Source organism: Bos mutus, chromosome 6 (assembly GCF_027580195.1).
Source record: "Bos mutus isolate GX-2022 chromosome 6, NWIPB_WYAK_1.1, whole genome shotgun sequence".
Lineage (NCBI taxonomy): Eukaryota > Metazoa > Chordata > Mammalia > Artiodactyla > Bovidae > Bos > Bos mutus.
In genome coordinates, this window is record NC_091622.1 from 116,479,701 (window position 1) to 116,506,273 (window position 26,573).

Genomic DNA, 26,573 nt, shown 5'->3' on the forward strand with positions numbered 1-26,573 from the left:
TACAGGACAGCGCTTTATTCACCCTTCTCCTCACGTGAAATCGAGGTCTAGTCTCCAGCACAGTCTGCGGGGACAGGCGGGACGCGCGCTCCCAGGGCAGGCGACCCCAGAGGCCGGGCTGGAGCGCAGCCGGAGCCAGACGCTCAGACAGCCCTGCCACTTCCCACCCCAACTGTGGATGGGCCATGTGATTCAGAAATCGTGCTCTGAGCTGTTACCCGAACAAGAGTTTGATATTTTAATAAAAAACGCTATTTCTAAAAAGGTGCTGACACGCAGCCCAAGGAGGAGGCCCTCAGGTGAGCTGGTCCTGGCTACTGAGGGTCATGCCTGGAGGTGACGCTGCACAAGTTACATGGTGTCCTTCGCTTTGAAAATCCGGAATTGGATATTCCAAAGCGACTCTGGAAGCTCCGTCAGTCTCCTGAATCCTTAATAACGGGGGGTGTTCAGGTGGTGCAAAGCAGGGAGAACGCTGTCGTGCTTCCAGCGGGCACAGTGTCATGGCCCCGGGGACTTGAGCATGCTCCTGAGAAAGCTCAGGAAGGCGGGTGCAGGCCCCAGGCGCCCAGCCAACAGACAGCCACCCCGACGCCGCGTCACACCCCACGCTCACTCCTAGCACCGTTCACCCGTTACAGCTGCACCCGGACACTCAGCTCAGCTGCAATAAATAAAGTTCAGGATAGTAAAAACGAATGACTTGAAGGGGAAGCCTGCAGCAGGCAGGCCCAGGTACAGATGCTGGAGAAGGGTCCCGCCGTGCCGGGGTGGGGTGCTGCCGGGGGATCGGGGGCTTGAGAGCATGAGGGGGCTGCCCTGGGTGCCGGGCGAAGGCGGCAAGGTGAGGACAGGGCCGGGAAAGACTAGCCTCTCCTCAAGCATGCTGGCCACCACGAGGGTCACAGCAAGCACACTACTGCAGCGGAAAACCAGGCCACTAAACACGAGAGATAATTCACAAATACCAAGGAAGCGCCTAGAACACGCCCCCTTAAATAACTGAAATAAAACCCTTTAGCGCCCACTGCCCCTCATAAGGGTGTCCACTGGAGGACTCCGAGGTACTCCGCTCGTCCAAGGTCCGTCAGCGGCTGAGCACAAGGTTTCAAGTCATCTGGAAGCTGTCCCCTTCGCTCGTCCCGCCAGCCCCACCAGCCCCAGGTCTCCCAGGGCCCACGCTGGTTCACCACGGAGCGCTCAGGCCGGCCCTGCCCATGCCGCCAGAGGAAGAGCCAGACAGTGCTGGGCCACAGCACCCGGCTCCCAGACCTGCCACATGCCCGTGGCCAGGGGCCTCAGGCGGACACAGGCCCCTCAAGCGCCCCCACAGCCTCTGGGGTGAGACACGCGGTAAAATCCATCCAAACACCCGGGGCTGGGGGTGAGGCGATGACATCCCAGTCTAGAAGCACGACCGATTCCTGCACAGGGGAGGCTTCATCTCCAAGGGCTTCATCAGCACCTCTCCCGGCGTAACTGACGCTCACTTTGCTCAGCTGGGCAGACTGGCACGTGAGAAAGCGCCGCGCTAGCTAGTTGAAGGATTAGGTGAGAATCCAAGGTCACTCAGAAAAGGACGTGGATGCCCACACGAGAGCGTCAGACGAGGTTCCCAGGAGCCGTGGAGATGGCGGGCGTGGTCTGCTCACTGGTTCACACCGATGCTTAGGAGTCCAAGTCTGCGACACACGAAGCAGCTTCTCCAGGCCGAGAAGGCTGTGTCTGCCTGGGGCACCTCTGCGGCGGGTCCCCTCCTCCGCGGCAGACGTCACCGAGGGGCGAGCAGGGAGGCCCGAGCCGCCTCAGGAGCCGGGGGCTGTGCAGGGCCACAACCCCCACTGGCCGCCACCCTTGCCCACCACGGCCGGGACCCCACAGCGCTGGGCCCCCGCTGACCCAAAGAAGCCTCGCTGGATGGGCGCAGGGGCTCCGGGCTGACTCAATCTTCATGGAATGATGAATGTTAAAAATCACTTGATTGTGAAGTTTCTGATTTATTCCTGATAAAATATTAGTTCCGTCACTAAGGATCACTTCAAAACAATCAGCATAATGTTGGGACCACTGCGGTGGGAGGGGGCGCGTGGAGGCCCGTGTGCCGGGGGGCTGGGCCGGCCCTAGTTCTGCACCTCGGCCGCCTCCTTCTCCGCCTTCTCCTTGGCCTTCTCCTTCTCCTCCACCTTCTCCTCCTTCTCCAGCGTGGCCACGATCTCGGCCACCTGGCTGGTGGAGATGTGGACGTCTTCTTTGTCCACCAGCTCGATGACCTGTGCACACGGGAGGGGGCACAGGGCTCAGGTTGCTCTGCCCCTCACGGCAGAGGCTCCCTCAGAGCACAGCCAGCGAGACGTGGCGACTGGCCAGGCAGGCCCTCGGCACCGTCCCCCTGGGGGCTGGGGTCCTCCACCCACCCTGGCCTTCTGAGGACCAGACCCCCCCACCCCAAGGAGCCAAAAGACTCCAGAGCCCAGGCCACACACAGCTGGGAGAGGGGCTCGGGGGGCAGGAGGCCTGAGGTCACAGGCCTGGGCAGGACATCAGCTGGGCCTCCCGGGACCCAGGGCCGCAGGCAGGTGGGCTGCACAGCCCAGAGGCTGCAGGCCAGGCCCCGAGGGGCAGAGTGCCAGGAACACCCAGGAGGGCTGCGGGCAGGTCCTGCACCACCAGGATGAGGATGCTAGGCCACGGCAGCTGGTGTTCTGGGTGAGTGTCCCCGCTGGTCTGGAGACACAGGAGCCACAGAGACGCCAGAGCCCACAGGCTCTTGACCAAGGTGGAGCTCCAGCACTGGAGGCCGGGTGCCTCTCAGGCCTCAGGGGTCCGCGACCCACCTTGACGAGATCATCGATGTCGACCTTCCCATCCTTGTTGTCGTCCAGGGCTGAGGCCAGGCTCAGCAGCTTGCTCTCGGGAATGTGCTTGATCTGCTTCATGGCGTTGATGAGCTCAGAGACGCTGATCACCGTCTCCCTGGGGACACAGCCTGCACATGGCACCTCACCCCCATGGGCCAGCAGCCCAGACCTGACCCGGCAGCCCTCCACCCAGGGCCCCCTGCCCCGTCACCTGGGGACCCCTGGCCAGCGCAGAAAAAGGGGCAGAGGCCACCACTCCAGCACGGACACGGGCAGAAGCCACCACTCTGGGTGGTCGCCGGTTGCGCACAGCCGCCTGGCACGCCGAGCCTCTCCAGGGCGATGAGGACAGGGGGCTCCTCAGGCCTGTCTGTGCCCAGGGCAGGGTGGGAGGGGCCAGAGGAGCCACATTGCCCTCTGACACATGAAGGCAGGTGAGCCCACAGGGCTCAGCAGTTTAACCTGAGGGGACGCTGACCCCTGCACGGGGGTCACGACTGCAGTGGCTCAGGAAGAGGGAAGAGGCAGGAGACAATGCGACGGTCTGAGGACACGTGCCGAGCGGGGCTGAGGCGGGGGGCACTGTGACCCACAGAGGCTCTGGAAAGACCAGTGACGGCCTGAGAGAGGGGCGGATGCAGAGAGACCAGGCAAGCTGCCAGAGGCCTTGCCCACGCGCCAACAGCACCACACTGCGCATGTGCACTGTGTCTGCGCGTGTGCACATCTGCGTGTTGCACGTGTCTGCATGTGCATGGGTCTGCGTGTGTACACTGTGTCTGCACGTGTGCACGCACGCAGTGTGCTAGGAAGACCTGACTCAGAGCCGCTTCAGTGATAGCATCGTGGAGAAGCTGCAGCTGCTAGATCAGAGGGAAGGGGTGGCTGGTGGGTACCCAGGTTGAGAACGGCGCCGAGTCAGAGGCCATGGGCCAGAGTCCAGGGCGCTCACTCACCCTGCAGGCGCAGCCTCGGCGGCGGGGCCACGCCTGCCCGCCTTCTGGTCGGCCTCCAGCTGCGCCAGCAGGCTGTCCATCTGCCCGATCATTTGCTGCACACGCTTGGTCAGCCTCTTGCTGGCTTTAGACTCTTCCACATACATTTCTTCGCCAGTCTTTGAAAGTTCCTTCTTGATCTCCTGTAAATCCTAATAAAATTATTTAGTTGTAAATAGACCATCTTAAGGCAAAACCTTAACTTTACTTTCTTAAAGTAAGCGGGTCAGTCCAGACTACATCATGGAAGTGGAGAGGTCTGGGCTGTGGGGGAGCAGGCCCGCCAACTCCAGCCACACAGCTGCTCACTGACGCCTGTCCACCATGCAGGTCTGTTCTCATCTTTGAAAACTCAAACACAGTTTTCTTATCAAAGGAAATTCGGACTCTTTTCTGAACCCTGACTGTTTTCCTAACGGATAAAAGAATCAAGGAATGGGAATGTCTGCTTTCCCTACAAGCGTTACCGGGAACAATGGGAGGTGCCATGGGGATTAGAGGACCCGCACAATGAGAGGGCTGCCACAAGGAGGAGGAGAAAATGGCAAATTATTTTTACCAATCTCAAAAAGAAAAAAAGAACTAGGATGTAAGAAAGTCCCTTCTGGGAACTCAGGAACAAACATAAGGTTTCACATACCAAGCAACCAGGCTGTTCACCTGATGCCTTCGCATGTTTAGAAACTGAAAAGATGCCTGCTCACCGCCTACAAGGGCGAGTGGCCAGCATTCCCGGGGACGTGGCCCACGGGAATGCTGGAGGAGCTGCTGAGTAGGATTTCCTGAAACTCAGTTTTCCCTCCGAAGACCTGCGGGCCAGCGGGCCGAGCCTGCTGGAGGCGTGGCCGGGTGCTGAGCGCGCCCTACCTGGCTGTAGTCCTGGACGTCCCCCTTTAGCAGCTCCAGCTCCTCCTTCTCCTTCGTCAGGGATTTCTTCTGCTCCTTCAGTTTTGAGCAGGCATTGCTGAGTACGTCAATTTCCTCTTGAGTTATTTCCTCTTCCTGGAAACAAAACAAACCAGCAAACCAAAAAAACCTATGTGAAAGGGAGTAACTGGCTTCCCTGGAAGGGCTGGCCACCTTTCTCTCCGAGCCATGTGTCCACGCAGGCGGTGCCCCCTACGTCTGAGGGAGCCTGTGCAGGCGTGTCTGGCAGACACCCACAGAGCCACCACCACCCGACCAAGAAGCAGCATCACCCCAAAGGTTTCCTCATGTCAGGAACCCCCCCACCCTGGGACTTCTGTCACGACAGACTCATTGCTGGGATTCTGACAAACGGCGTCACACGGCTCGAGCTCTGTCACTCTGAGATTCACTGTGACGGCGTGTTCCTTTAACCGCCATGTACAATTCCATCCGCCAGCACAAGGAGCCTGCTCGCCCACCACCACGGCTCTTCTCTGTTGTTGCTCAGTTGCTCGGTCGTGTCCGACTTTCTGCGACCCCATGGACTGCAGCACCCCAGGCCTCCCTGTCCATCATCAACTCTCGGAGTTCACTCAAACTCACGTCCATTGAGTCAGTGATGCCATCCAACCATCTCATCCTTTGGTCCCTTTAATTTCCACATACGTTAGGATAAGCTTGTCAATGTCAACAACAAAGGATGCTGGGATTGTGGTGGTCTTGAATCCACAGATCAGTTCAGTTCAGTTGCTTAGTCGTGTCCGACTCTTTGCGACCCCATGAATTGCAGCACACCAGGCCTCCCTGTCCATCACCAACTCCCAGAGTTCACTCAAACTAACATCCATCGAGTTGGTGATGCCATCCAGCCATCTCATCCTCTGTCGTCCCCTTCTCCTCCTGCCCCCAATCCCTCCCAGCATCAGAATCTTTTCCAATGAGTCAGCTCTTTGCATGAGGTGGCCAAAGTACTGGAGTTTCAGCTTCAGCATCAGTCCTTCCAAAGAACACCCAGGACCAATCTCCTTTAGAATAGACTGGTTGGATCTCCTTGCAGTCCAAGGGACTCTCAAGAGTCTTCTCCAACACCACAGTTCAAAAGCATCAATTCTTCAGTGCTCAGCTTTCTTCACAGTCCAACTCTCACATCCATACGTGACCACTGGAAAAACCATAGCCTTGACTAGACGGACCTTTGTTGGCAAAGTAACGTCTCTGCTTTTCAATATGCTACCTAGGTTGGCCATAACTTTCCAGGATTAAGCGTCTTTTAATTTCATGGCTGCAATCACCATCTGCAGGGATTTTGGAGCCCCAAATAAAGTCTGACACTGTTTCCACTGTTTCCACATGTATTTCCCATGAAGTGATGGGACCAGATGCCATGATCTTAGTTTTCTGAATGTTGAGCTTTAAGCCAACTTTTTCACTCTCCTCTTTCACCTTCATCAAGAGGCTTTTTAGTTCCTCTTCACTTTCTGCCATAAGGGTGGTGTCATCTGCATATCTGAGGTTATTGATATTTCTCCCAGCAATCTTGATTCCAGCTTGCGCTTCTTCCAGCCCAGCACTTCTCATGATGTACTCTGCATGTAAGTTAAATAAGCAGGGTGACAAGATACAGCCTTGACGTACTCCTTTTCCTATTTGGAACCAGTCTGTTGTTCCATGTCCAGTTCTAACTGTTGCTTCCTGACCCGCATACAGGTTTCTCAAGAGGCAGGTCAGGTGGTCTGGTATTCCCATCTCTTTCAGAATTTTCCACAGTTTATTGTGATCCACACAGTCAAAGGCTTTGGCATAGTCAATAAAGCAGAAATAGATATTTTTCTGGAATTCTCTTGCTTTTTTGATGATCCAGCGGATGTTGGCAATTTGATCTCTGGTTCCTCTGCCTTTTCTAAAACCAGCTTGAACATCTGGAAGTTCACGGTTCAAGTATTGCTGAAGCCTGGCTTGGAGAATTTTGAGCATTAGCTGGGGAGAATTACGTCTTACCAACATCGAGTCTTCATGTCCAAGAGTGCAGTGAAGCTCACTACTTACTGATTTACCTCAACAACAGTTTATAGCATCCTGTACAGGTCTTCATGCCTATTTCCAAATTTATCCCAAGTAGTTCACTTTTGGGGTATGATCTACCTGTGATATGTTTCTGAAAATTTCAACCTGGTTGTTCATCTCTAGCACTAAGTACTATGCACTCTCAGGTGGCCATGTCATCTGTGAACAGTCCACCTCCACATGACTTCATCTTTTCCTCGTCTAACCATCCTGGCCAGACCCTGTGGCCGATGCGGAGCAGGTGGGGCGCAGACACCCCCAGCTGTTGGGGTCCTCTGATAAGGGGCGCCCCTCGTGGCCCTGCGGTCAGAAGGCTCACCCCCATGTCAGCTGAGGACAGGGGTGAGATCAGCCCAGTGCTTTCCGCAAGTCTGCTGAGATGACCGCTCACAGTCTCGCTCTTGAGTCTGTTAATGTGCTCGTGACACTAATATTTCTGTATTCCGTAGACAAACCCCCCCCGGGTCACGATGCGTTTTCTAACTTAACTATTTGGTCATGTTGATCCTTATTCATGAACACCTGTTAATCATTCTGATTGCACTGGGTTTTCGCTGCCGCGTGCGGGCCTTCTCTACTTGCGCTGGCTTCTCTTGGCGCAGAGCACAGGCCCCAGAGCATGTGGGCTTTAGCAGCAGCAGTTCGCGGGCTAAGCATGTGGGACCCTCCTGGATCAGGGATGGAACCGTGCCCCCTGCACAGGCAGGCGGACTCTTGACCACTGACCGCCAGGGCAGCTGGTCGTGACGCACTGTCCTTCTTACAGAGCAGGCGCACCTCACGTCCTGGAGTTTGCGGAGAACCGCACTCTGCTCAGGACAGACCCCTTCTGCAGCGCCTTTGACAGCCCTGGCGTGGCCTCGGGAGGCGCTCATCTCAGGGTCCTCCTTCTCTTCAGCTTCGTGCCGAGAGTGTGTGCAGCGCAGGAAGGGCTTCTGCCCTCCACGCGCACACCAGCACCGCTGCCCCGAAGCCTCTCCCTGTGGTGAGGTTTTCAGCGACAGTTTCCTGGAGCTCCTCAGGTTCTCTTTCCCTGCAGACGGCCGACACCCCAAGACCCCTGCACTGCAGACAGGAAAACAGCGCTGCCCTGTTCTCTGAGGCATCTTTCTCACGAACTGAGGTTCTTTGTTTGAAGTTTTGTGTGCTTCCTGCTAAGTCATCCTTGGCAACCCTTCGTTCACAAGCTCTCCTGAGAGCTGAATCATCCTTCTCTGTCTCAGTCCTTAATCCAGTGGCAACGGGATGCCTCTCTCTCCACAAAAACAGCCAACCATCTTGGCCCAAGTGCGGACTGATGAGCCCTTCCTCCAGGCTGCGTGCGCTCTGTGGCCCCAACCAGACCCCGCCTCTGTTCCGCTTCCCGCCTCAGCCCCAAACTGCCTTCACAATGACCCTGGCTCCTCGGTCCTGACCCTTCCCAGGTCTCCTTTTGAGCCGAGGTCGGCCCAGGCTCCCAGGAGCCTCTTTCCTTGAGCCTCACATCAGTGACGTGGAGTGCTGGTCTTCACCTGTCTTCCAGGCCATCACCAGGTGAAGCAGAGCCCACTGGGCATATGCCAGGCTACGCCAGCCCCCATGCACCACTGCCCCCACAAAGCTGCTCCTGCAGACACAGCTCACTTCAGCAGGACGCTCCAAACTGATGCTTCATGCTTTCTCTTGTCACATAAACAGCTTTTCTCCACCCCGTGCCCCATCACGGGCCCTTCCTACCCACCGGCCTGGAGGGCTCACGTCCCCAGCTCCTCCGAGGCCCTGTAGTGGGCTTTCCCCTCCACCTCCGATGACCCCATGCTGCCCCTCAGGGCTCCATCCTCAGACTGTACCCCCGGGCCCTCGGCACACCTCACGAAGCCCAGCCCCACCCAGGTGTTGACAGGCGCGACCTCACAGGGCCCCCCACCCCAACCCCCAAACACAACCCGTGCCCTGCTTCCTCTCTCCTACCCCAGCTACCGATGGCGCTGCACCTGCCTGTGAGCACGCCCCCACCCAGCGCCTTCAGAAGCTGCTCCGCCTGCCATGCCCCTGCACCGAGGCCCACCCGGCAGCGGGGGCGTCCCTGAGTGTGGGTCATGGTAGGACGGCGAGGCTGCCAGAAGCGAGCACGCAGGCATGCAGCACGTCGGAAGGTGACAGCAAGGTGGGCCTCCGCAAGAACCACACCAGCGTCCCTGCTGGGCGTCCTGCCCGAGGAGCACGGTCTGAGCCAAGGCCGGGCCGCCTCCCCTCCGGGCTTGCTCTCCATGCCCCGCGACTGTCCACCATCACCCTCCGCAGCCAGGCTGCAGCCGTCCGGGCCCGCGTCCTTGGGAGCCCATGGAGCCACTGGTGTCTGGCGGCTGCACACCGCTCCCTCTGGTGAGCGCTGTTACCTTCAAGCCTTCCAGGACGGGTGCGCTGTCCTTCAGGACCTCGGAAGGGAGGGTCACAGCAGGCTCTTCTGGCTGCAGCTCAGCCACCGGCCTCCCCGGGGCACCTTCGGCCACCACCTCGGGCTCCACTTCCTTCTGAAACGCAAGGCCGCTGCCGGCTCAGCACCCCCTGCAGGACCGCAGCCTTCTGGGGCGTCCACACTGGCAGACACACCGCCGGCCAGAGGGCCGTCTCCGTGAGGAAGGAGGTCTGCAGAGCCTGGCCGGCTGGCAGCAAGCCCACCCCACGAGGCTCCCCCGAAGGACGCTCCAAGCCAGTGCCAAGCGGGGCGAGGCACACTCACGCCGCTCCTCCAGGCCCCAGCGTCCACAGGGCCTCGATCCTCAGCTTCAGGGCCTCAGGCCAGGCTGGCAGCGCCCGCTTTCCCCCCCCCCCGCCCACGCCCGCCCCGCCTGCTCACCGCTGCCTGGGCCACGGCCGCTTGGCTCTTCCGCTGCAGCTCCTTCTCGCGATGCTCCTGCTGGATGGCCGCCTCCTCCTGCAGCGTGGCCTCCAGCTTCGCCTTGTTGTCCACCTGCTCACCCTCCACCTCGGCCACCTTCACCTGGGCTTCCTTGGCCTTCAGGGAGGGGAGCCCGTGAGCGTGCCCTGATATGGGGCAGGTGTCCCCACCAGCGCAGCCCCGGGGCCCAGCCAGTGCCTCTGGGCATCGTCCCCTCCAGGCCTGCTTCCCAAGGAGGACCCCAAGGGCCACCTTCCTGTGTCCCGCAGGGCCCTCAGGGGGAGAAAGACAGACAAGACAGAGAGCTGGGGGTGTCTCCCGGAGCAGTGAGGGGCCTGACAGCAAGCAGCAGGGGGCCCGGCCACACGCACCACGATCTCTGGGAGGGTCTGCAGGGTAGACTTGAGCTGGTCGGCAGGCGACAGGGTCTCGGGAAGGTACATGGCCCGGGACAGGATGAGCAGCGACGTCGGGATCTCCTGGTGCAGGTGCAGCTCCAGCCACTGCGAGCGGGAGTGCGAGACCCAGGCTCACCTCCGGCCTGGGCACCCACAGGGCCTGGCCGAACCCTCCCCTGCTCTAATTTGCGTTGGGGAGGGGAGGGGGGTGCAGGCTGGCAGCAACGACCACAGCAGCCCCTGAGTGGACCCCGTCACCCGAGCGAGCTTTTCCAGAAACGCCTCTAGCCCTACAAGGGGTCAATCGGCCGCCACATTCACACCCGCTGTCCACCTCAGTCCCATGAGTGACAGACGCCCTGCGGCGAAGCCGCAGGAACTGGGAAACACTGAGCGGGACGAGACTCCAGGGGCTGCTGAGAGCAGGGCCTTCAGAGGTCGGGCTGGCCTGGGTTTCATTTGCCCACACCCCCAGCCTCAGCAGAGGGACACACGGGAATCTCACAGGAAGCTGGCCTGGCCCTCGGGCATCCTCATAAGACCAGGCGGAGCGGCAGGAAAGACTCCAGTGGCGACCCAGAGTCTGTGAGGGTGGCCCAGGGCCCTGCCCACGCACCTGCTTCAGCTGGCCCCGCAGGCGGTCTTCTGTGACGCCCAGGGCCCGCATGCCTCGCGCCCGACACGCCGCCTGCAGCTCCTTGACGTTCAGGCTGTCCACGCCCTCCTCAGCGATCAGCTGTCAAAGGAAGAAGCTGGTGACCTCTGGAGGGCTCACCCTGCTCAGGGAGGGTCTACGCTGTCTGCACGCACACACAAATCTAAGCGTGTGATTAGAACCTTCCTAACACACTCTGCCAAACACGAGACAAACACCACCCCCACCCACCCAAGGTGCTAGTTCTGAGTTTGCAGGGACCAGACAGTCTGACAGAGGGCGGGACCTAAAGGTCAAGGGCCAGGACCCACTGCGGGATGCAAAGATGCTCACCAGGCCCAGGCCCCACTCTGCCTGAACCCCACAGTCCTCCCGCCCCCCCACACAGCCAGCATCCTCTGTGTTCCTGGAATGGGAGAGGAAGGACTGGACTGAGGAACTGTGCTCAAGATGCCTCTTGACCCTCCCTGTGCAGCCTGAGGCTGCAGTGACCCGAGCAGGAAGCACACAGGAGTGCCCGAGGCAGACGGCATGGCACCGGGGTCTCGAGGAGCCTGTGCAGGGATGAGGAATGCGAGAGAAGAATGATGGGCAACAGTGCCCCCCCGTCAACCCGGGGACAGCCGTAGCACCACATGCAGCCGTGCGGGTCCCCATCACACCTGACGGGTGGTCTCAGGGCACAGGCAGGAGGCAATGCCAAGCCGCGCCCACGAGGACCTCACAAGGCCCCTTCAGACACAGCCGCCCCCAGGCACGAGTCTGCTCTGCCCTCTGTCGTCTGCACGTTGCGGAAGCTTCCGGGAGGCCCTGGAGACCCACGCAGCCCGTGTTGGTAAGCACGCTGCACCCACAATGGTCCTGCTCCCACCGCTCGCCCAGGGCGGGACGTCTGGCTCGTCTCCAGCACTGAGTGGTAACGAGACGCAGCGTGAGGACTCGCCCTGCCCGTCCTCCAGCAGTGCCCGTGGCCCCTCTGCGCTCACCCCCTGTGCACCACCGCGTCCTTTTCCAGGAGCTGCTCTGATGGCAGGATGCATCCAACTCGTCACGAGGTGACGCACAGGCACCTTACCCCACCCTCCCCCGCAGGCTGAGCTCGTCCCAACGCCACCCCGGACATGGAGTCTGTCTCTGCTTCCACCGTCTCGCCTCCTCTCAGGAGGACGGCTTGCCAGCAGGAGCGAAGCCCATTGCTTGTCACACACAGTCGCTTCCTGATGCTCCACCACAAGCTTGGTTTTCCTTCATCTGAGAACATCCTGACTTCCCCCTCATCCCAGTTTTTTCTCAATTTTTAATTTTTATTTTTGCTGAGTACAGGACTGAGTTGACAGTTCTTTTTTTTCAGCACACAAAGAAACTTTCCAGCTCCTCCCGCCCTCCAGGCTTCTGACGAGAAATGCACTCTCATTCAAACCGTCTGTCCTGCAATCTCTCTCGTCACTTTCAGATTGTCTTTAAAGTCTGTTCATCTGATTGTCTTCGTGTGGATTTCTGTGGGTACATCCTCTCTGGGATTCACCTGGTTTCTTAAGTCTGTAAATTCACGTCTTTTACTGTATCTGGGAAACGGCCAATGGTCAACATGCCCCATTGTATCTGTCCACTCGGTGCTGGTGCCCACCGACTGCTTTTTCTCACTGAGGTCCTTCCTCCTGGTTCTTAGCACGAGGAGTGATTTTCAAAGGAGGGTGGACACTCCGGGTTGGGGTCACAAGGTCCTGGCATCCTCGCCTTCCATCCTAGCGGGCTCCCTCCCACAGCACTCTGGCGGGGGTGTGCCATCGCACGTTCACAGGCGCAGAACGGACAGGCTGGCATCTACCAATCCACACTAACAGCCACAGTTGTCTGCATCGCCCCTGTGGGCTTTCCTGGGTGTGCAGAACTCGTGTTTCAAACTCTCCAACCACAGACCCCGACCTCTGTTTCCCTTCCTGGCCAATCAGCAACGCCTCCAGCTGGCCACTCCGACCCCACCAGGGGTACAGGCCTGAGCCACGGCTCCGCCTCCCCTCATTTCCCAGCCCCGTTTCTGGGAACTGTGAGCACGCGCTCCCTCCAACGGCCGTGAGCTCTCTGTGATGTCACTCAGTCATACCCGTAAATTGCATCCTGGGCGTGTTCTGGAACAGGTGGGACGTGGCCTCCACTGAGGCCGGGGCAGAGGCTCTTCCGATGGCTGGACCGGGTGGGTGGACTGGGCCCCCGTAAGCATGCTCGCTGGCTGGGAGGGGCAGGCGAGCCTGCTGCCTGGCCCCTCCACGCCACTCTAGCAGGGAGGACGGGGTGGGGAACGAGCCAGCACTCGCAGACCTCACTGACAGAGCCCCACTGTCGCGGACCCCAGCGCCTGGCGTGTGGGGGACGCGGCTCCCTGTGGCGTCTGGCTGCAGCAGCACAGGCACTCTTGGACGCCTTCCGCCTGCCGGGCGGCCCCTCTCCCTGGGTCAGTAGGCAGGCTTTCAGGGTCTGTCCTCATCAGTGACTTCCGGCTTCTTCAGGCCCAAGGCTGGGACTCTGAGGCACAAAGACCTCCCGTGTCATTCCTAGGGTCTCAGGGGCTTCTCCCTGCTTTCCAGGCTTCTTATGCATGTTTTCACCTCATGTCAGGAGGAAAGTATGCCCTGTCCACTTCTCAACAGGAGACGTCTGGCCGCCCCCCACCTCCCAGGAATCCCAGCACTGAGGTCAAGCCGCCTGTCCCCAGGGGGGCAGCCACATGGCAGGCTTTCCACAGAGCGGAAGCACCCCGTCTCTTCATGCCTACGGAATGCGGTGCTGATCTGCTTCTGGAGAACAAGACGGAAAGTTTTACCTGAAAACAGGAATCTCAGAGGATGGATTTAAGAGTAATCAGCTCAAGAGGAAGAGAGGATAGGTAGCCAGATGTACTGGGGGAGTGGCATTTAATGAGACAACGGAAGCACCAGAACCAGGAAACAGGAGCACAGAAATACCGCCTTGGGACGTTACTGCGAAACTGCTAAATGCAAACAAACTCTGAGGCACTGCTGAGAAAGACGTCATCTTCAGAGAACAGCAGCAGGCCTGGCGGCGGGCATGTGCTCAGCAGCGTCTTTAAACGTTGAAAGAGACCCGTGAGCCCTGGGTCCTCTGCCCAGCGACACCCTGCAGGAGGGAGGCTAATACAGAGGGGACTCGTCCAGTGGAGGAATCAGCCCGGTGGAAACAGGCAGGAAGGCCCGGGGTCAGGAGGAGAAACGCGCGGTGGAGCACAGACATTAGCTTGGGTGCAGAAACGCAGGCAACACTCGCAAGGGAGGAGGCAAGTGCGGCGGGGACCCTGCGGGGCCCCAGCACGCGTGTGGCAGGAAAAGCATCTACTCTGCCAGACTCCTGTGCTCAGGGAAGCCAGCTGTAAACTCTAGAGAAACAGCTCAGGTAACAAGTAAATAACAAGCTAATGGAGAGAGAACACAAGAGTAAACACCTAATTAATGCAAAAGAAGGAAAGGAAAGAGATTAAGAGGAACATAAAGCAGGCAGGAGAACCAGGAGCCGAGTCAGGACTGAGCACACCGGCTGTGAGACAGGAGGCCGTCCGCGCAGGTCAGAACACCAGTGAGCACACACGGCAGCTGTGAGGATGGAAGCCGTTAAGTCAACAGCAGAGGCTGGCCCAGCTCAAACACCAGGTGCCACAGACTGAAGGCCGAAGGTGCTCCAGAGAGGACGCGGGGCTCCTCGGGACCTCTCCCCGGGAGACGCACACTCGAGGCGCGCTGCAGGCCAGGGGGCAACCAGGTCATGGTCAGGACCTGCTTTTGACTTCCTGCCCTTTAGTCACAAGGCCCCAATTCTAGGTCACTATTTCTATAGGATCTATCAAAGATCTGGAGCAAAATCTATGTTAAAAAGTGTTGATTAGACTGCTTTTTAGGGCAGCACAAGATTAGTTAAAGTAACAGTTAATAAATCATGATACACTGTATAATAAAATGTCAGGCCGCCGTAAAACCCACCTTCTCAGTCACTACTTCCTATCACGGAGATGGGCTGTCATGGCGGCTGAACCCCGTGCGACCCCAGCACTCGCCCCGGAGCCCAGACACGCGCCCACCTTGTCGTCCGCCTTGATGGAGCGCAGCCTCATGGTGAGCTGGAAGCGCAGGAAGTTGTTGGTGCCGATGGACTGCAGCTCCAGCAGCTTGCACAGCGCCACCAGCTGTGGGCGCGTGAGGTTGTCCAGGGTCAGCTCATCTTCAAACAACTTAGAAAAGCGCATGATTTCCTCGTTGCTGGGTCTCTCGCCCGTCTCTCGGATCTGCAGGAGCCATCGTGAGGGTCACTACCAGCAGGCACCCCCACAGCAGGCGGGCTATGTGCCCCCAGCACCCCCCAACTCCCGGGCACACGCCCTAAGTCAGGACAAAGCAGAAGGGCAGCTCAACGCTCAGGGACCCCCACAGGGAGCGGCCCCTGGGCGTCACTCGGCACGTGGGGTCCGGCCCCTGGGCCTCGCATGCTGGGCCAGCGGGACAGAGACGGCCGGCAGGGAGACGCCGGGTCTCTCCATGTGGGGCAGTCTGCCCCCTCCTCCCCAGCCCGGGCCCCGCTTGTCACAACTGTGGGCCCTCGGTCCTCCCCCAGGGCCGCTGCAGTCTGGAGGCCCAGACGAGGCTGGTGGACAGCGGTGTGGCCTCCACGGGCGCGGGTGGGACCAGTTACAGCCCTCCAGCCCCGGCCCTGAACCCCACCCTCACCGTGCAGTGAAAGGGGGGAAGGGCGACAAGGGGCGCCTCCCGAGAAGGCAGGGGCCCCAGCTGCTGACCAGCTCCGGGGACCACAGGCCCGGCCACGGGGACAAAGCGCCACAGCACCTTCTGGAAGAACACGGAGAAGTCTTTGGTGGCGCTCCCCTTGGCAGCCTTGTTCTTCAGGGCCATCTCCTCAATGGTGTCCTGGAGGAACTTGGCCAGCTCCAGCTTGACCCGCAGCTCCTTTTTCAGCCTCTCCTCCTGTGAGGTCAGAGAGGGCACTGCACCCCAGCCTCCCAGATGCCTCCTGACAGCACTTCCTTCACCGATGAGTTGTTTTCCAAAACTTTCTAGCTCATGACTTAGGAAATTCTGTGTGACACACCTGCCCCCCGCAACCCTCCACCACAGAAAGGACCCACCAGTTCCATAAACAGCCAGCCAGTAAAGCTTTTCAGACCCTGTGGGCTGAGCCACGGGAAACATGAAGGCCATCAGACAGTACACACACAACAGGGCGCGCGTGTCCCCAGAAGGCCTTAGTGCCGGGGGCGGGGGGGCGGCGTGGGCCTCAGTTGGCCCACCTTTCCCTAGAGCGTGTCACCCCATGAACGGGTCTCCGTCTGTGGCTTGGGGAACACTGCCCTAGAGAAGCTGTAACCTATGGCACACTTGAACAATGCAGCTCTGTAACTACTTCAAGCTGGGTCTGGAACAGGCCGGTCACCTTGCTGGACTGGGTCTCGAACGTGGACGGCAGCATGTTGGGGAAGAGCTTCACAGCGACGGGCAGCAGGAACTCCATGAAGGGCACCACCACAAAGACCAGGAAGGGCACCAGGCGGAAGAGGTCGGCGCAGATGCGGAGGAACTGGACAGGCAGAGGGCGAGGGTGACCGGGGAGCACGGCTTCCACAACAGCCAGAGAGCGGCCGTGGGCCCTCCCGGGGAGTGGACAGGGCTCCACAGGCACCCCAGGGGCCCAACCTTGGGGTTTCAGAAAACCTGGGTGCAGGGCTCCCCTGGCAGGCCAGTGGTTAGGACCCCTCGCTCCCACTGCAGGGGGCACGTGTCAGACCCCTGGCTGGGGATCTATCACCCATGCTGTGTGGGATGCGGCCAAAAGAGCTTAAAAAGGAAAGGAAAAGCTGGGTGGGAGCTAACTCTGTACGAGAAGTGGGACTCGTCACCAGCAGCTGCTGCGACCGGGCCGGCCCAGGGCTTCCGCAGTTGCCCCCTGGCCCGGCAGAGAGCTGGACAAGACCATGCCCTGAGGACTGGCCCTCAGCGAGGCCCCAAGGAGGCCTGCAGTCACACCTTACATTCCACACGCTGATAAAAATCAACTCTGCTTCTCTATACTCTCAGTAAACAAATGGAAAATGAAGTTTTTAAAATTCCATTTACCTACAATAGACAAAATACAGGAACAATCCAAATGCCCACAGATGGACAAATGAATAAACTGTGGTCTATCCACAGGGTGGAAGGCTATGCAGCCTTAAAAAGGAAGGAGATTCGGACACCTGTCACCACAAGGGTGAACCTTTAGGACAGTGTGCTCAGTGAAGCCAGCCAGTCATGAAGAACAGACCCTCTGCAATTCCACTGATATGCGGCGTCACTCCTCTGACTTCCAGAGGAGTCAGATTAAGACACAGGAAGTAGAATGGTGGGGCCAGAGGCTGGGGGCAAGAGACAGCAAACGTTATTTAAAAGGAGGCAGTTTCAGCTGAGGAAAAGATGAAAACAGTTCTGGTGGTACCGACTTCACCACAATGTGAATGGACTTAATGTCACAGACTGTTTATTAAAAATGGTTAAAAATAAATTTTAGGGTGCGTAGTTTCCTACAAAGGAAAATCTGATATTTAAATATCATGAAAAAACATGGAACCACACACAACTGCGGAGGAGAAAGGGAAGAGCCCCGTCGGACTCCCCACAGCTCCCCAGGAGGGCCCCCACTGTTTATTCTCCGACACAGGGGGTCTTAGTGCCCTGTTGCCCCAGCCCCAGTCAGCTACGCTTCCAGAGCCGGGTCCCTCTTCGCAGGCGGTGCGGACGCGTCCATTACCTGCCTGCGCTCGCGGCGGGTCAGGCTGTGGCCGTGGAGGATGCGCCAGAGCATGCGCGCCGCGATCTTGGTGTCGATCCAGAGCAGGCGGAAGCCGTGGTAGTAGTGCTTCAGCTCGTCCAGGACTCGCTGCCCCAGGGGCTTCCTCACCGCCGCCTGTGCGGGCGGGCTATACACGGGGCCGCCTTCCTCCAGCTTCTTGTTCTTGTCCTTGAGGGACCGGAGGGACTTCTCCACCATGGAGTCATCGCCCAGCGGGTGCGAGGAGTGCCAGCAGCGCACAGGGAGGAGCCTCGGCCCCGCAAGCACCGCGCACGCGCGCTTGGGCCTCAGTGTCCAGCAGCCCAGGGGGTCGGCGCGGAGGGAAAGGTACACGGGGTGGACGGGAGCGCAGCTGCCCAACGGAAGAGGCCTTGAGGAAGAAGAAAAGAAGTCCGGTGAGGCGCCAGCCGCCTGCCGAGGCGGCCCAGCGGCCCAGTCACACCTCCCAGCCAACTGTCCCTGCTGGACAGACAGACTCCCGGCCCCTTGCTGACAGGGAGCCACGCCCACTGTCAGAGGCGAAGGGGCCGCTCACAGAGGTCTTGCGGGAGGCCAGGGGGGCTGGCCGGTGCCCACAGCCTCAAAGGGGCAGGTCGGACACAACCAACCAGCAAAGACTCAACCCCCAGATCAGACAGACCCAGCCTCTGGGGGGGCCCCCGGGCCAGTGCTTTCCCCTAAGAGGCGAGTTTCTACCAAGACCTTACAGCTCCTGAGCAAGTTCTGAAATTTAGGGAGAATGTTCCAGTCAAGAGTGAGCCAGACCCATGCATCAGTGGACCAGAGGCCTTTGTGCAGGACAAACGCGCAGAGTAGAGCCCGCAGCCCAGGCCCGCCCCTCCTCCCACACCTCCCCCTCGGCCAGGCCCAGGCCTGTGCCCGCCAGACACCCTGTAGGGAGGGCTCTGCCCGGCGCTTCCTTGGCCCCTGACCTGCAGGGCCACCCTTGTGCCTGCTCTCTCGAATCCTCATATGTGGATTCCTCCCACTAGACCGCCGGCTCCAGAAGGCCCAGCGAGGAACAGGTGAGCTGCCTGCACAACTCGGCACCGTCTTCCACTGGCACCACATCAGGCCCGCAGGGCATCCGAACCTGCGGCAGCAAGAGAAAACCAGCGTGCTCCTCCAGCGCCACGCGGCTGTGCCCTCAGGGTCTGCCTGCAGACGGCCACTCGAGGAGGGTCGTTGGCAGCCTGAGTTTGTGGAGCCTGCGCCGGGCACTCCCCAGCTCTCAGTGCCCATCCAGACCTAGCATGACCCCAGGTCTGGGCACAACCAAGAGGCCCCCGTCCAGTGGCAGAAGGCCTCTTGGAATCCATCGCCGAGACAATATTTACGTGCACAGTTCTGTGTTTCACGTCTTCGTATCTCACCTGTCCCTTAGAGACCTCTCCCTCTCATGCACAAGTCCACTCTGGGGTGGCCAGAGGCCCAGAGACAGGGCCGTTTACTTCGAGCACACCCCAGCTTCTTCCCACCTGTCCGGTCATCTCTGCACACCTGGTCTGTTGCCAGCAGCGGGGACTCAAGGTCTGCGCAGCCTGGCCCAGGTCAAACTCCAATTCCGCTGATGACTGCCACGTGACCTGGGACAGGCAGCCTCCCTGCTTCGCGAGCATCCCTTGGGGATGAACCCCGGACAGCTCCTCGGGCACCCTTGGGGTGGAGACGCCGCCGGTCGGGGAGGAGGAAGCTCTGCCCTTGCACACAGAGGCACTGCACGGCCGCCTTGGCACTGGCCAGCTGGGCAGGGGCGGCCGTGGCCTCTCTTCTGTTCCAGGCCCTTGGTTCTGCCTTAAAGGGCCAGGCCGGTCCTGTCCCACCGGTCCTTCAGCCCTGCCCTGTCCCGAGTCCCAGTGGCTGGAGAATGGCCTCGCCCAGAGCCCAGCAGGGCCCCCACCCACAAACTTCACCAGGCTTATCCACTTTTCCACCCCCTTTACCTCGGAGGCAAGTGGCTTCCACGAGGTGTGACATCAGTGACAAGGGACAGCCAGGAGGCAAGGACAGAGACCCAGGAAGGCAGACCCAGCAGAGCAGCCCAGGGTGCATCGGGCGAGGGCCACGAGGGCCCAGGAATCTGGCTGCCTTCAGGCACGTTCGAGAGGTTATCAACCGTCTAGCCAGGGAGATCTAGCTATTTTCAAAAAGTACAAATATATACTTTTATATAATTTATACAATTTATCACTATAAATTTATAAATTTTATATAATTTATCACTAAAAAAATCTCCATCAAAATGAAACTAACCTGGGCACCGCTGCCTCTTGGTGGGCAGAGGGTGGCTCCCACTCTCCCCAGCCGCCAGGGCCCCGGCGCCCATGTCCTGGAAGCGTCGGCCCCTCAGCCGTGTGGAGCCGGGACCCCACCCCACCCCACCCCAGGCCCTGCAGCCTTTCTTTTCCTTCTGTCTTTCAGGATAAACCATCTTCAGAGAGAGAGTGCGTGCGTGTGTGTACACACCATGCTAGACGAAAGCAATGTCTCAACAGGAAACACATGTTGCTGGAGGAGGCCCTGCCTGTCTGCCCTAAGGACCGGGACACGCATCCACCTCAGCCCAGCACCCTGCCAACACCTTCCGGAAGAGAAGCGAAGCAGGTCCAGCAGAGCATCCCTGCGCCCAAGGCGCCCGCCACAGGGACCTGACCAGCTCTCCACACAGCCACGACTTGACCCTGTACACACCTGCCAACCCAGGGGTCAGCGTACCAAGACAGCAGCCCGAGGTCGGGCCAGGTGGGTGCCAACCTCTGTGCCGCCTCAGCTCCTCAGGGCGAAGAGGAAAGGGAAGGCAGGGTGCAGCAACAGGCACTATGACCCAGGAGCTGTCCCCAAAGTACAGGTGCCCAGGGACCCAAGGGGACCCCATCATCACCTGCAGAACAACGTGCCCGTCGGCTGGGACCCGGGGACCGCTGCCCACAACACCCACTGGAGCCTTGGAGGCCACAGGACAGCCTTGTGAGGCACTTTAACTTTCTAAATGCTGTGAATTTATACAACGCTAGAGTCACTATTTTCTGCTGTCATGATAATGCATGAGTGACTACAGTTCTCTGATAACAGACCTGGCTATTGAGAATGAAAAAACTACAACAGAAGCAAATGCATTGGGAAGGAAAAGACAAAAAAACATTACGGTGTACTTGGCGATTAACAACCAGATGAGCTAAAAACAACTCACAGAGCTGTGCAAGGTGGCCACTCCGGAGACCACACCCAAGCGAGTGACGTACATGCCACCAACAATCACCCAGAAAGCTAACACTGAGGGAGCCCCAGCACCTCCAAACGGAGCACATCTGGGAACTGTCTTAAAGCCCGTGCACTCTGCCTACGCAAAGAACAGGACACACTCTTTTCCCAAAGAGAGAAAGTCTAAATAAAGAAAACAACTTACCATGGAAAGACTACAAAGTTAATATTCCAAGTGATGTTACAAGTTTAACGACATACCGGTTACAATCCCCAAAAGACCACTTCAGAACTGAACTCATTCAGAAGATCATCTGGAAGGCAGTGGAGAGCAGAGGCGCCACTGGGGTGGACACTCCCTGCCCAAGGGCGGCGGCGCACCAGCCCCACAAGCGCTGGGGTCGCTGACCCGAGGCACTGCCCCCGCCACCGGGCTGGTCCATACGGCGAGGTGAGTCCACACGCAGCGCTAACCCGTTTGGCAGTCACTACCTTAAACCCAACAACTTCACGCCAAAACCCGACAGCTCGCCCTGCGGGACCACACCCTGCACAGCAATCCCCCGTCACCTCGCTGGGCCCCCAGCCCCCGGCATGCCAGCCGCAGGCTACAGAGGTCACTGAGAGCTCTGACAGCTGGAAGGGCGCACTTTAGCGAGGGCAGAGAGGTTCTAGGCTCATATGCTAATACCTCCACATCATAAAGAGATTTCATGGCAACAAAGTCTGGGGAGTGTCAGGAGAGAAGCCTAATCAAATCAAAGCCCAGAGCTGGCTGGGAGCACCCCAGCAGCAAGAGCGGCCGGCAAGGGCTGCTGTGGGGAGGGGCTTTTGAAAACACCGCGTCGCGTCCCCATCACACACTGCACACGCACCCCTGCCCCTCCACGAAGGAGCTGCTCTCAGGCAGAGAGGCTGGGCCAGCTCCTCATTCTAGCACTTGATGTTAGAACTAAAAACTGAAAATACGCTTACACACACTTGTGCTTTAACAGCCAAGCGTGTGCAACTTGTGCAGTCTTTGTTTTAGGGAATCAAATCTGTCACAGGAAGCACCCTCCCGGAGTTTCAGAGCCAAGAGGAGGCAACAAATCAATGAAAGAACCCGAAGCACCCCCAGCTCCAGGGACAAGGGGCTGTCAGGGACTGGACGCTCTCACACAAGAAGGATCGTGGGCGTCCACTCCAGGCACCAGGGCCGGCGGACGTGGACGCCCTGACACACAGGTGAGGGTCAGGAGACCAAGCCTGGGGTGCAGGCAGGGGTGATGGCAGACAGGGAGAGTGCAGCAGCCCCATGGGAAGAAACGGGGAGGCCTGTAGGAGCCACTCCCTCCAGGAAGCCCTCCCGCCTCTCAGCAGTACCACAGACCTCCCACCACACTCCAGATCCGGCCTCAGAGCCGGTAGGGAAAGCCCGATGATCAATCCACAGGGTCTTCTGGGAAGGACCAAGCGTGGTGTGGGGGAGGGTCTGTGTGCGTTCACAGAGAAGCCCCTGGAAACAGCAGCTGCGTGAGGATGGAGGAGACTCAGCAACTGTGCAGACAGCAGACACCACTGCAGGTTTACCGCACAGATACAAGGGACTTCTGTGGTCCAGGGGCTAAGGTCCACGCTCCCAATGCAGGGGGCCCGGGTTCGATCCTTGAGAGGGAACTAAATCCCACATGCCACAACTAAGACTCAGCACAGCCTAATAAATTACTTAAAAAAAAAAGACCAGAATAATACACCAAAAAGGCGAATGATACCTGTAACAGGTATGGGATTACGAGTGTTTATTTCCCAAATATTCACTAAAGTACGTGGCTACATATGTCAAGACGCAAAGATACAGGTTTAAGAGGACAAAGCAGGATATACCACCTACACAAGCCAAGAACCACGACACCTGAGCACTTTCAAGCCCCCATGTTTAAACAGGCGGAAAGTGACGTTCATTTACTCACACATAGCTCATCAACCCCACAGCGCTGGCACCACTGAGGCAGGCCAGATCCCCAGCAGGACCTGTGACAAAAACAGAAAAAACAAAGTCAGTCTCAAACAGTGGCTTTATGCAGGCATCTCTTCCTTCTGTGGAGCAAGCTTCTGGAAGCCCACTCTGAGTGCTGTGAGGTGAGGGCTCTGCCCCGGGTGGAATGCAGTGTCTTGGGAGCATCCCTGGCTGAACGCACCTTAAGTGGGGGACCAGACTCTAGTGGCCGTGGGCCCAGGGAGCCTGGGCCTTCAGGTCTCCCCAGGTGGGATCACCCCGACTCACTCCAGCTGCCTCTGGTGGAAGAGGCAGGGCACACGTGACCCCCAACAGGCAGACAGCTGCACAGAGCAAGCAAGGTCACATCAGGTCAGTTCAGTTCAGTTGCTCAGTTGTGTCTGACTCTTTGCAACCCCATGGACCACAGCACGCCAGGCTTCCCTGTCCATCACCAACTCCTGGAGTTTACTCAAAGTCATGTTGTCTCCTCAACTCAGTTCTGCTTTTCATGCTCTGTGGTCCCCTTCTCTCCTCCTGCCTTCAGTCTTTCCCAGCATCAGGGTCTTTTCCAATGTGTCAGCTCTTCACAGCAGGTGGCCAAAGTATCGGAGTTTCAGCTTCAGCATCAGTCCTTCCAGTGAATATTCAAGACTGATTTCCTTCAGGATTGACTGGTTTGATCTCCTTGCAGTCCAAGGGACTCTCGAGTCTTCTCCAGCACCACAGTTCAAAAGCATCCGTTCTTCAGCGTTCAGCTTTCTTTATAGTCCAACTCTCACATCCATACATGACTACTGGAAAAACCATAGCTTTGACTAGATGGCAAGGGCCCCATCCAAATGACCCAACAGCCTCCATGCCCATGTGAAGGGTGGGGGTTATGAGAATGACCAGGAAAACCAAAACCAAGAGTCAACCGTTTCTTGGATAAACCATGTTGATGAGCACACAGCACATTTTTAGGATTCTGATACACTTCTAATGCTTTCTCTAACTCTAGTTCCCAAGCCCTCACTCCAGCCAAGGTGGACCCGTCTAACTTGTCTCCCAAACAGAAGCCTCCCCACAACCTTGCAACAACCAGACCAGCTGCCACAGCACCCAGAGCCCCCTGGCTTGCCCTCCCCCGACCCTGGCAGCCCCTTCCCCTGCTCTCCCCACTCAGAAGCCTTCACAGTAAACTCAGAGTGGGCTCCAGGCTCTGCAGGAGGTTGCCAGGCCACTCGGTCCTCCTGAGGGCCCTTCTGTGGTCTCTTCCCCAACACCCACCCTCCACCTCTGACCCTAGCTGCGTCTCCTACAACTCAATTCTACTCTAACTCTCCAGAGGAAGTGCAGACCCACAGGTGAAGGGCTCTGTCCCACAAGACTGTCACCACTTCAAATGCCAGTTGCAAGTGGGGTCTGCAGGCTACCCACACTTCTGCCAACTACAAATCTGGGAGTTCCCATGACCCCTTCAGTTTTGATAATTCGCTAGAATGCCCCCCAGAACCCAGGGAAGTACTCAAGCTAATACTGCAGTTTATTATAAAGGATACAGATGAACAACCAGATGGAAAGGGATATAGTGTGAGATCTGGGAGAGTCCTTGGGTACAGGAGGTCTTGTCCCCACTGCCTGGCAGGCACCCCCAGTCCAAAAGCTCCCCCAGCCTCCCGTTCCCCAGTCCCTATCTTCAGGGCCTGCTGCTGCTGCTGCTAAGTCACTTCACTCATGTCCTACTCTGTGCAACCCCATAGACGGCAGGCCCCCAGGCTCCGCCATCCCTGGGATTCTCCAGGCAAGAATACTGGAGTGGGTTGCCATTTCCTTCTCCAATGCATTAAAGTGAAAAGTGAAAGTGAAGTCGCTCAGTCGTGTCCGACTCTTAGCGACCCCACGGACTGCACCCTATCAGGCTCCTGTGTCCATGAGATTCTCCAGGCAAGAGTACTGGAGTGGGTTGCCATTGCCTTATCCTATCTTCAGGGCCTAGGGACTGTCAATCACACCCTTGGTCACTGGCAGCTGAGCTCCGTCTCCAGACCCTTCCCCTCCTTGTGGGTCTGGAAGGCCCCACCCTCTAGTCACAGGTTCGCAGCTAGAGCAGACTCTTGGTATGGGGAATGGGCTCATTGTGAATAGCAAAAGATCTGCTTATCATTCAGGAAATTCCTAGGGTTTTAGGGGCTCTGCCAGGAACCCAGGATGGGGAAAAGAGACCAAACTCATTTCTTCCCGTCTCACACTTTTATTCACCTGGCTTCCAGGAACCACGTTCTCTGGGTTCTCCCTGCTAAGCTACAGCAGGATCCTCCCCAGGCACTCCGTACCTGAACACACGTGGGTACACGAGGCCCTCAGGTCCAACGGGCACCTCACACGCAACAGCTCTAAGAACTCCTGGCTCCCCAGCCTGCTCCCTTGTTTCAATAATGGCGGGAGGCCAGGCCTTCTGTCTCACACCCAGTACCTGGCAAATCGGGTCAGCCCACCTCTACAAGTCCCAGCCGACTCCCAAGTCCACGCCACACACAGTAACTTCCTTCCAAAGAGCACAGTGTGCAAAAGGGCAGGAAGTAACTCTACAGTAGACACCACTTGAGCCCGCTGATCAAGGCCAGCGGGCCATGTAAGTCCTGCTGCAGGAGGCACCCTACATGGAAGGGATAAGGACACACTTCACCTCCGGGATCTTCCTCCCCAAAACCCCAAACCTCAGTCCAACCATGAGAAAAGCAGCAGACAAATCCCAACAGGTGGGTCCTACAATGTGCCTGACCAGATCTCCTCAAAACTGTCAAGGAAAGTCTGGGGAACCATTACAGCCAAGAGACCAAAAAGAAATTGTGACTAAATGTAATGGGGTGTCCTGGATGGGGTCCTGGGACAAAAATAAAGGACATCAGAATAAACGATGTGTGGAATAAGGGAAACCTGAATACCTTATGCACTATGTAATACTGTGGGTTTACTAATTATGACAAGACTCAAACTGATGTAAGATGTTAATAATGGGGGAAATGTGCTCCAGAAACAGGCTGCCCCGAGCTCAGCTGGGAGCATCATTTCCAGGGCTCTGGGACTGGCTCCCTACAGCCCAGCCCTGGGCCTCGACCACCTCTCACCCCTTCATGGCTTAGTTACTATGGAAACACCTGTGTTCCCGGAATGATTCAAGCACAAAACAAATTCAGCTAACTTTTAAACTGTAAATCATGCTACAGAAATGTGTGCGGCCAAAGTATCTTTACTACCATCCTTAAGCAGGAAGAAAAGAGAGAGAGAGCCCTGAGAGAGAGGCGAGGACTACAGGCTGGACTGGGCAGCCAGACTCTGGGTTCACAGAGGAGTGCTCACTGCGGCTCCACGCCCTTCTCCTGGCTCCAAAGGTCTAAGCAGCTCATCAGCCATCAGTGTCAAAAATGACAAGAACCATGTTTTGTAGGGTGCCTTTACAAAGGGTAAATACCTTGAAGCAGGTAATTTTACTCGAGAATCTCAGTATTATTTTGGACAAAATAATAAGCAACAAACCGAGAAAGGGTAATATAAAAGGGGACACGGAGAGCAGGTCAGTGCAGGCGCCCTGCATGTGGGCTCCCGAGAGCTCGGCCTCAGGTGCGGTCTCCGGGTCCCAGCTAGCGTCTCTGAAGCTCCAGGGACAACGAGACCTGCCTGAGGCCAGAGAGAAAGGGCCTGGGCCCACGTGGAACGCCATAAGGGTATCGGTCCCACGGACGTCCCGCAGGACGGGAACCAGTGCCCGCCGTGCCCCCCGCCACCTCTGCAGCCCCGAAGACGGC

At 58.1% G+C, this 26,573-nt stretch overlaps 1 protein-coding gene across 3 annotated transcripts in view; it reads right to left on the reverse strand.

The window, feature by feature from the left end:
* The window catches only part of LETM1 (leucine zipper and EF-hand containing transmembrane protein 1), a 27,238-nt gene continuing 665 nt past the window's right edge, over nt 1–26,573 (reverse strand). The window contains exons 2-14 of one of the 3 annotated variants that reach the window (XM_070372873.1): nt 22,757–22,817; nt 17,562–17,973; nt 16,212–16,355; nt 15,608–15,745; nt 14,848–15,051; nt 10,722–10,841; nt 10,079–10,210; nt 9,666–9,824; nt 9,205–9,336; nt 4,721–4,855; nt 3,815–4,005; nt 2,835–2,973; nt 1–2,270 (exon numbers count right to left, since the gene is read on the reverse strand). In XM_070372873.1, the coding sequence (XP_070228974.1) occupies nt 2,121–2,270; nt 2,835–2,973; nt 3,815–4,005; nt 4,721–4,855; nt 9,205–9,336; nt 9,666–9,824; nt 10,079–10,210; nt 10,722–10,841; nt 14,848–15,051; nt 15,608–15,745; nt 16,212–16,355; nt 17,562–17,973; nt 22,757–22,817 (2,117 nt within the window). In that variant the 3' untranslated portion in view covers nt 1–2,120. Of the gene's footprint in view, nt 2,271–2,834; nt 2,974–3,814; nt 4,006–4,720; nt 4,856–9,204; nt 9,340–9,665; nt 9,825–10,078; nt 10,211–10,721; nt 10,842–14,847; nt 15,052–15,607; nt 15,746–16,211; nt 16,356–17,561; nt 17,974–22,756; nt 22,818–26,573 lie in introns of all 3 variants that reach the window. The other 2 variants (XM_070372872.1, XM_070372874.1) reach the window with 2 other exon arrangements.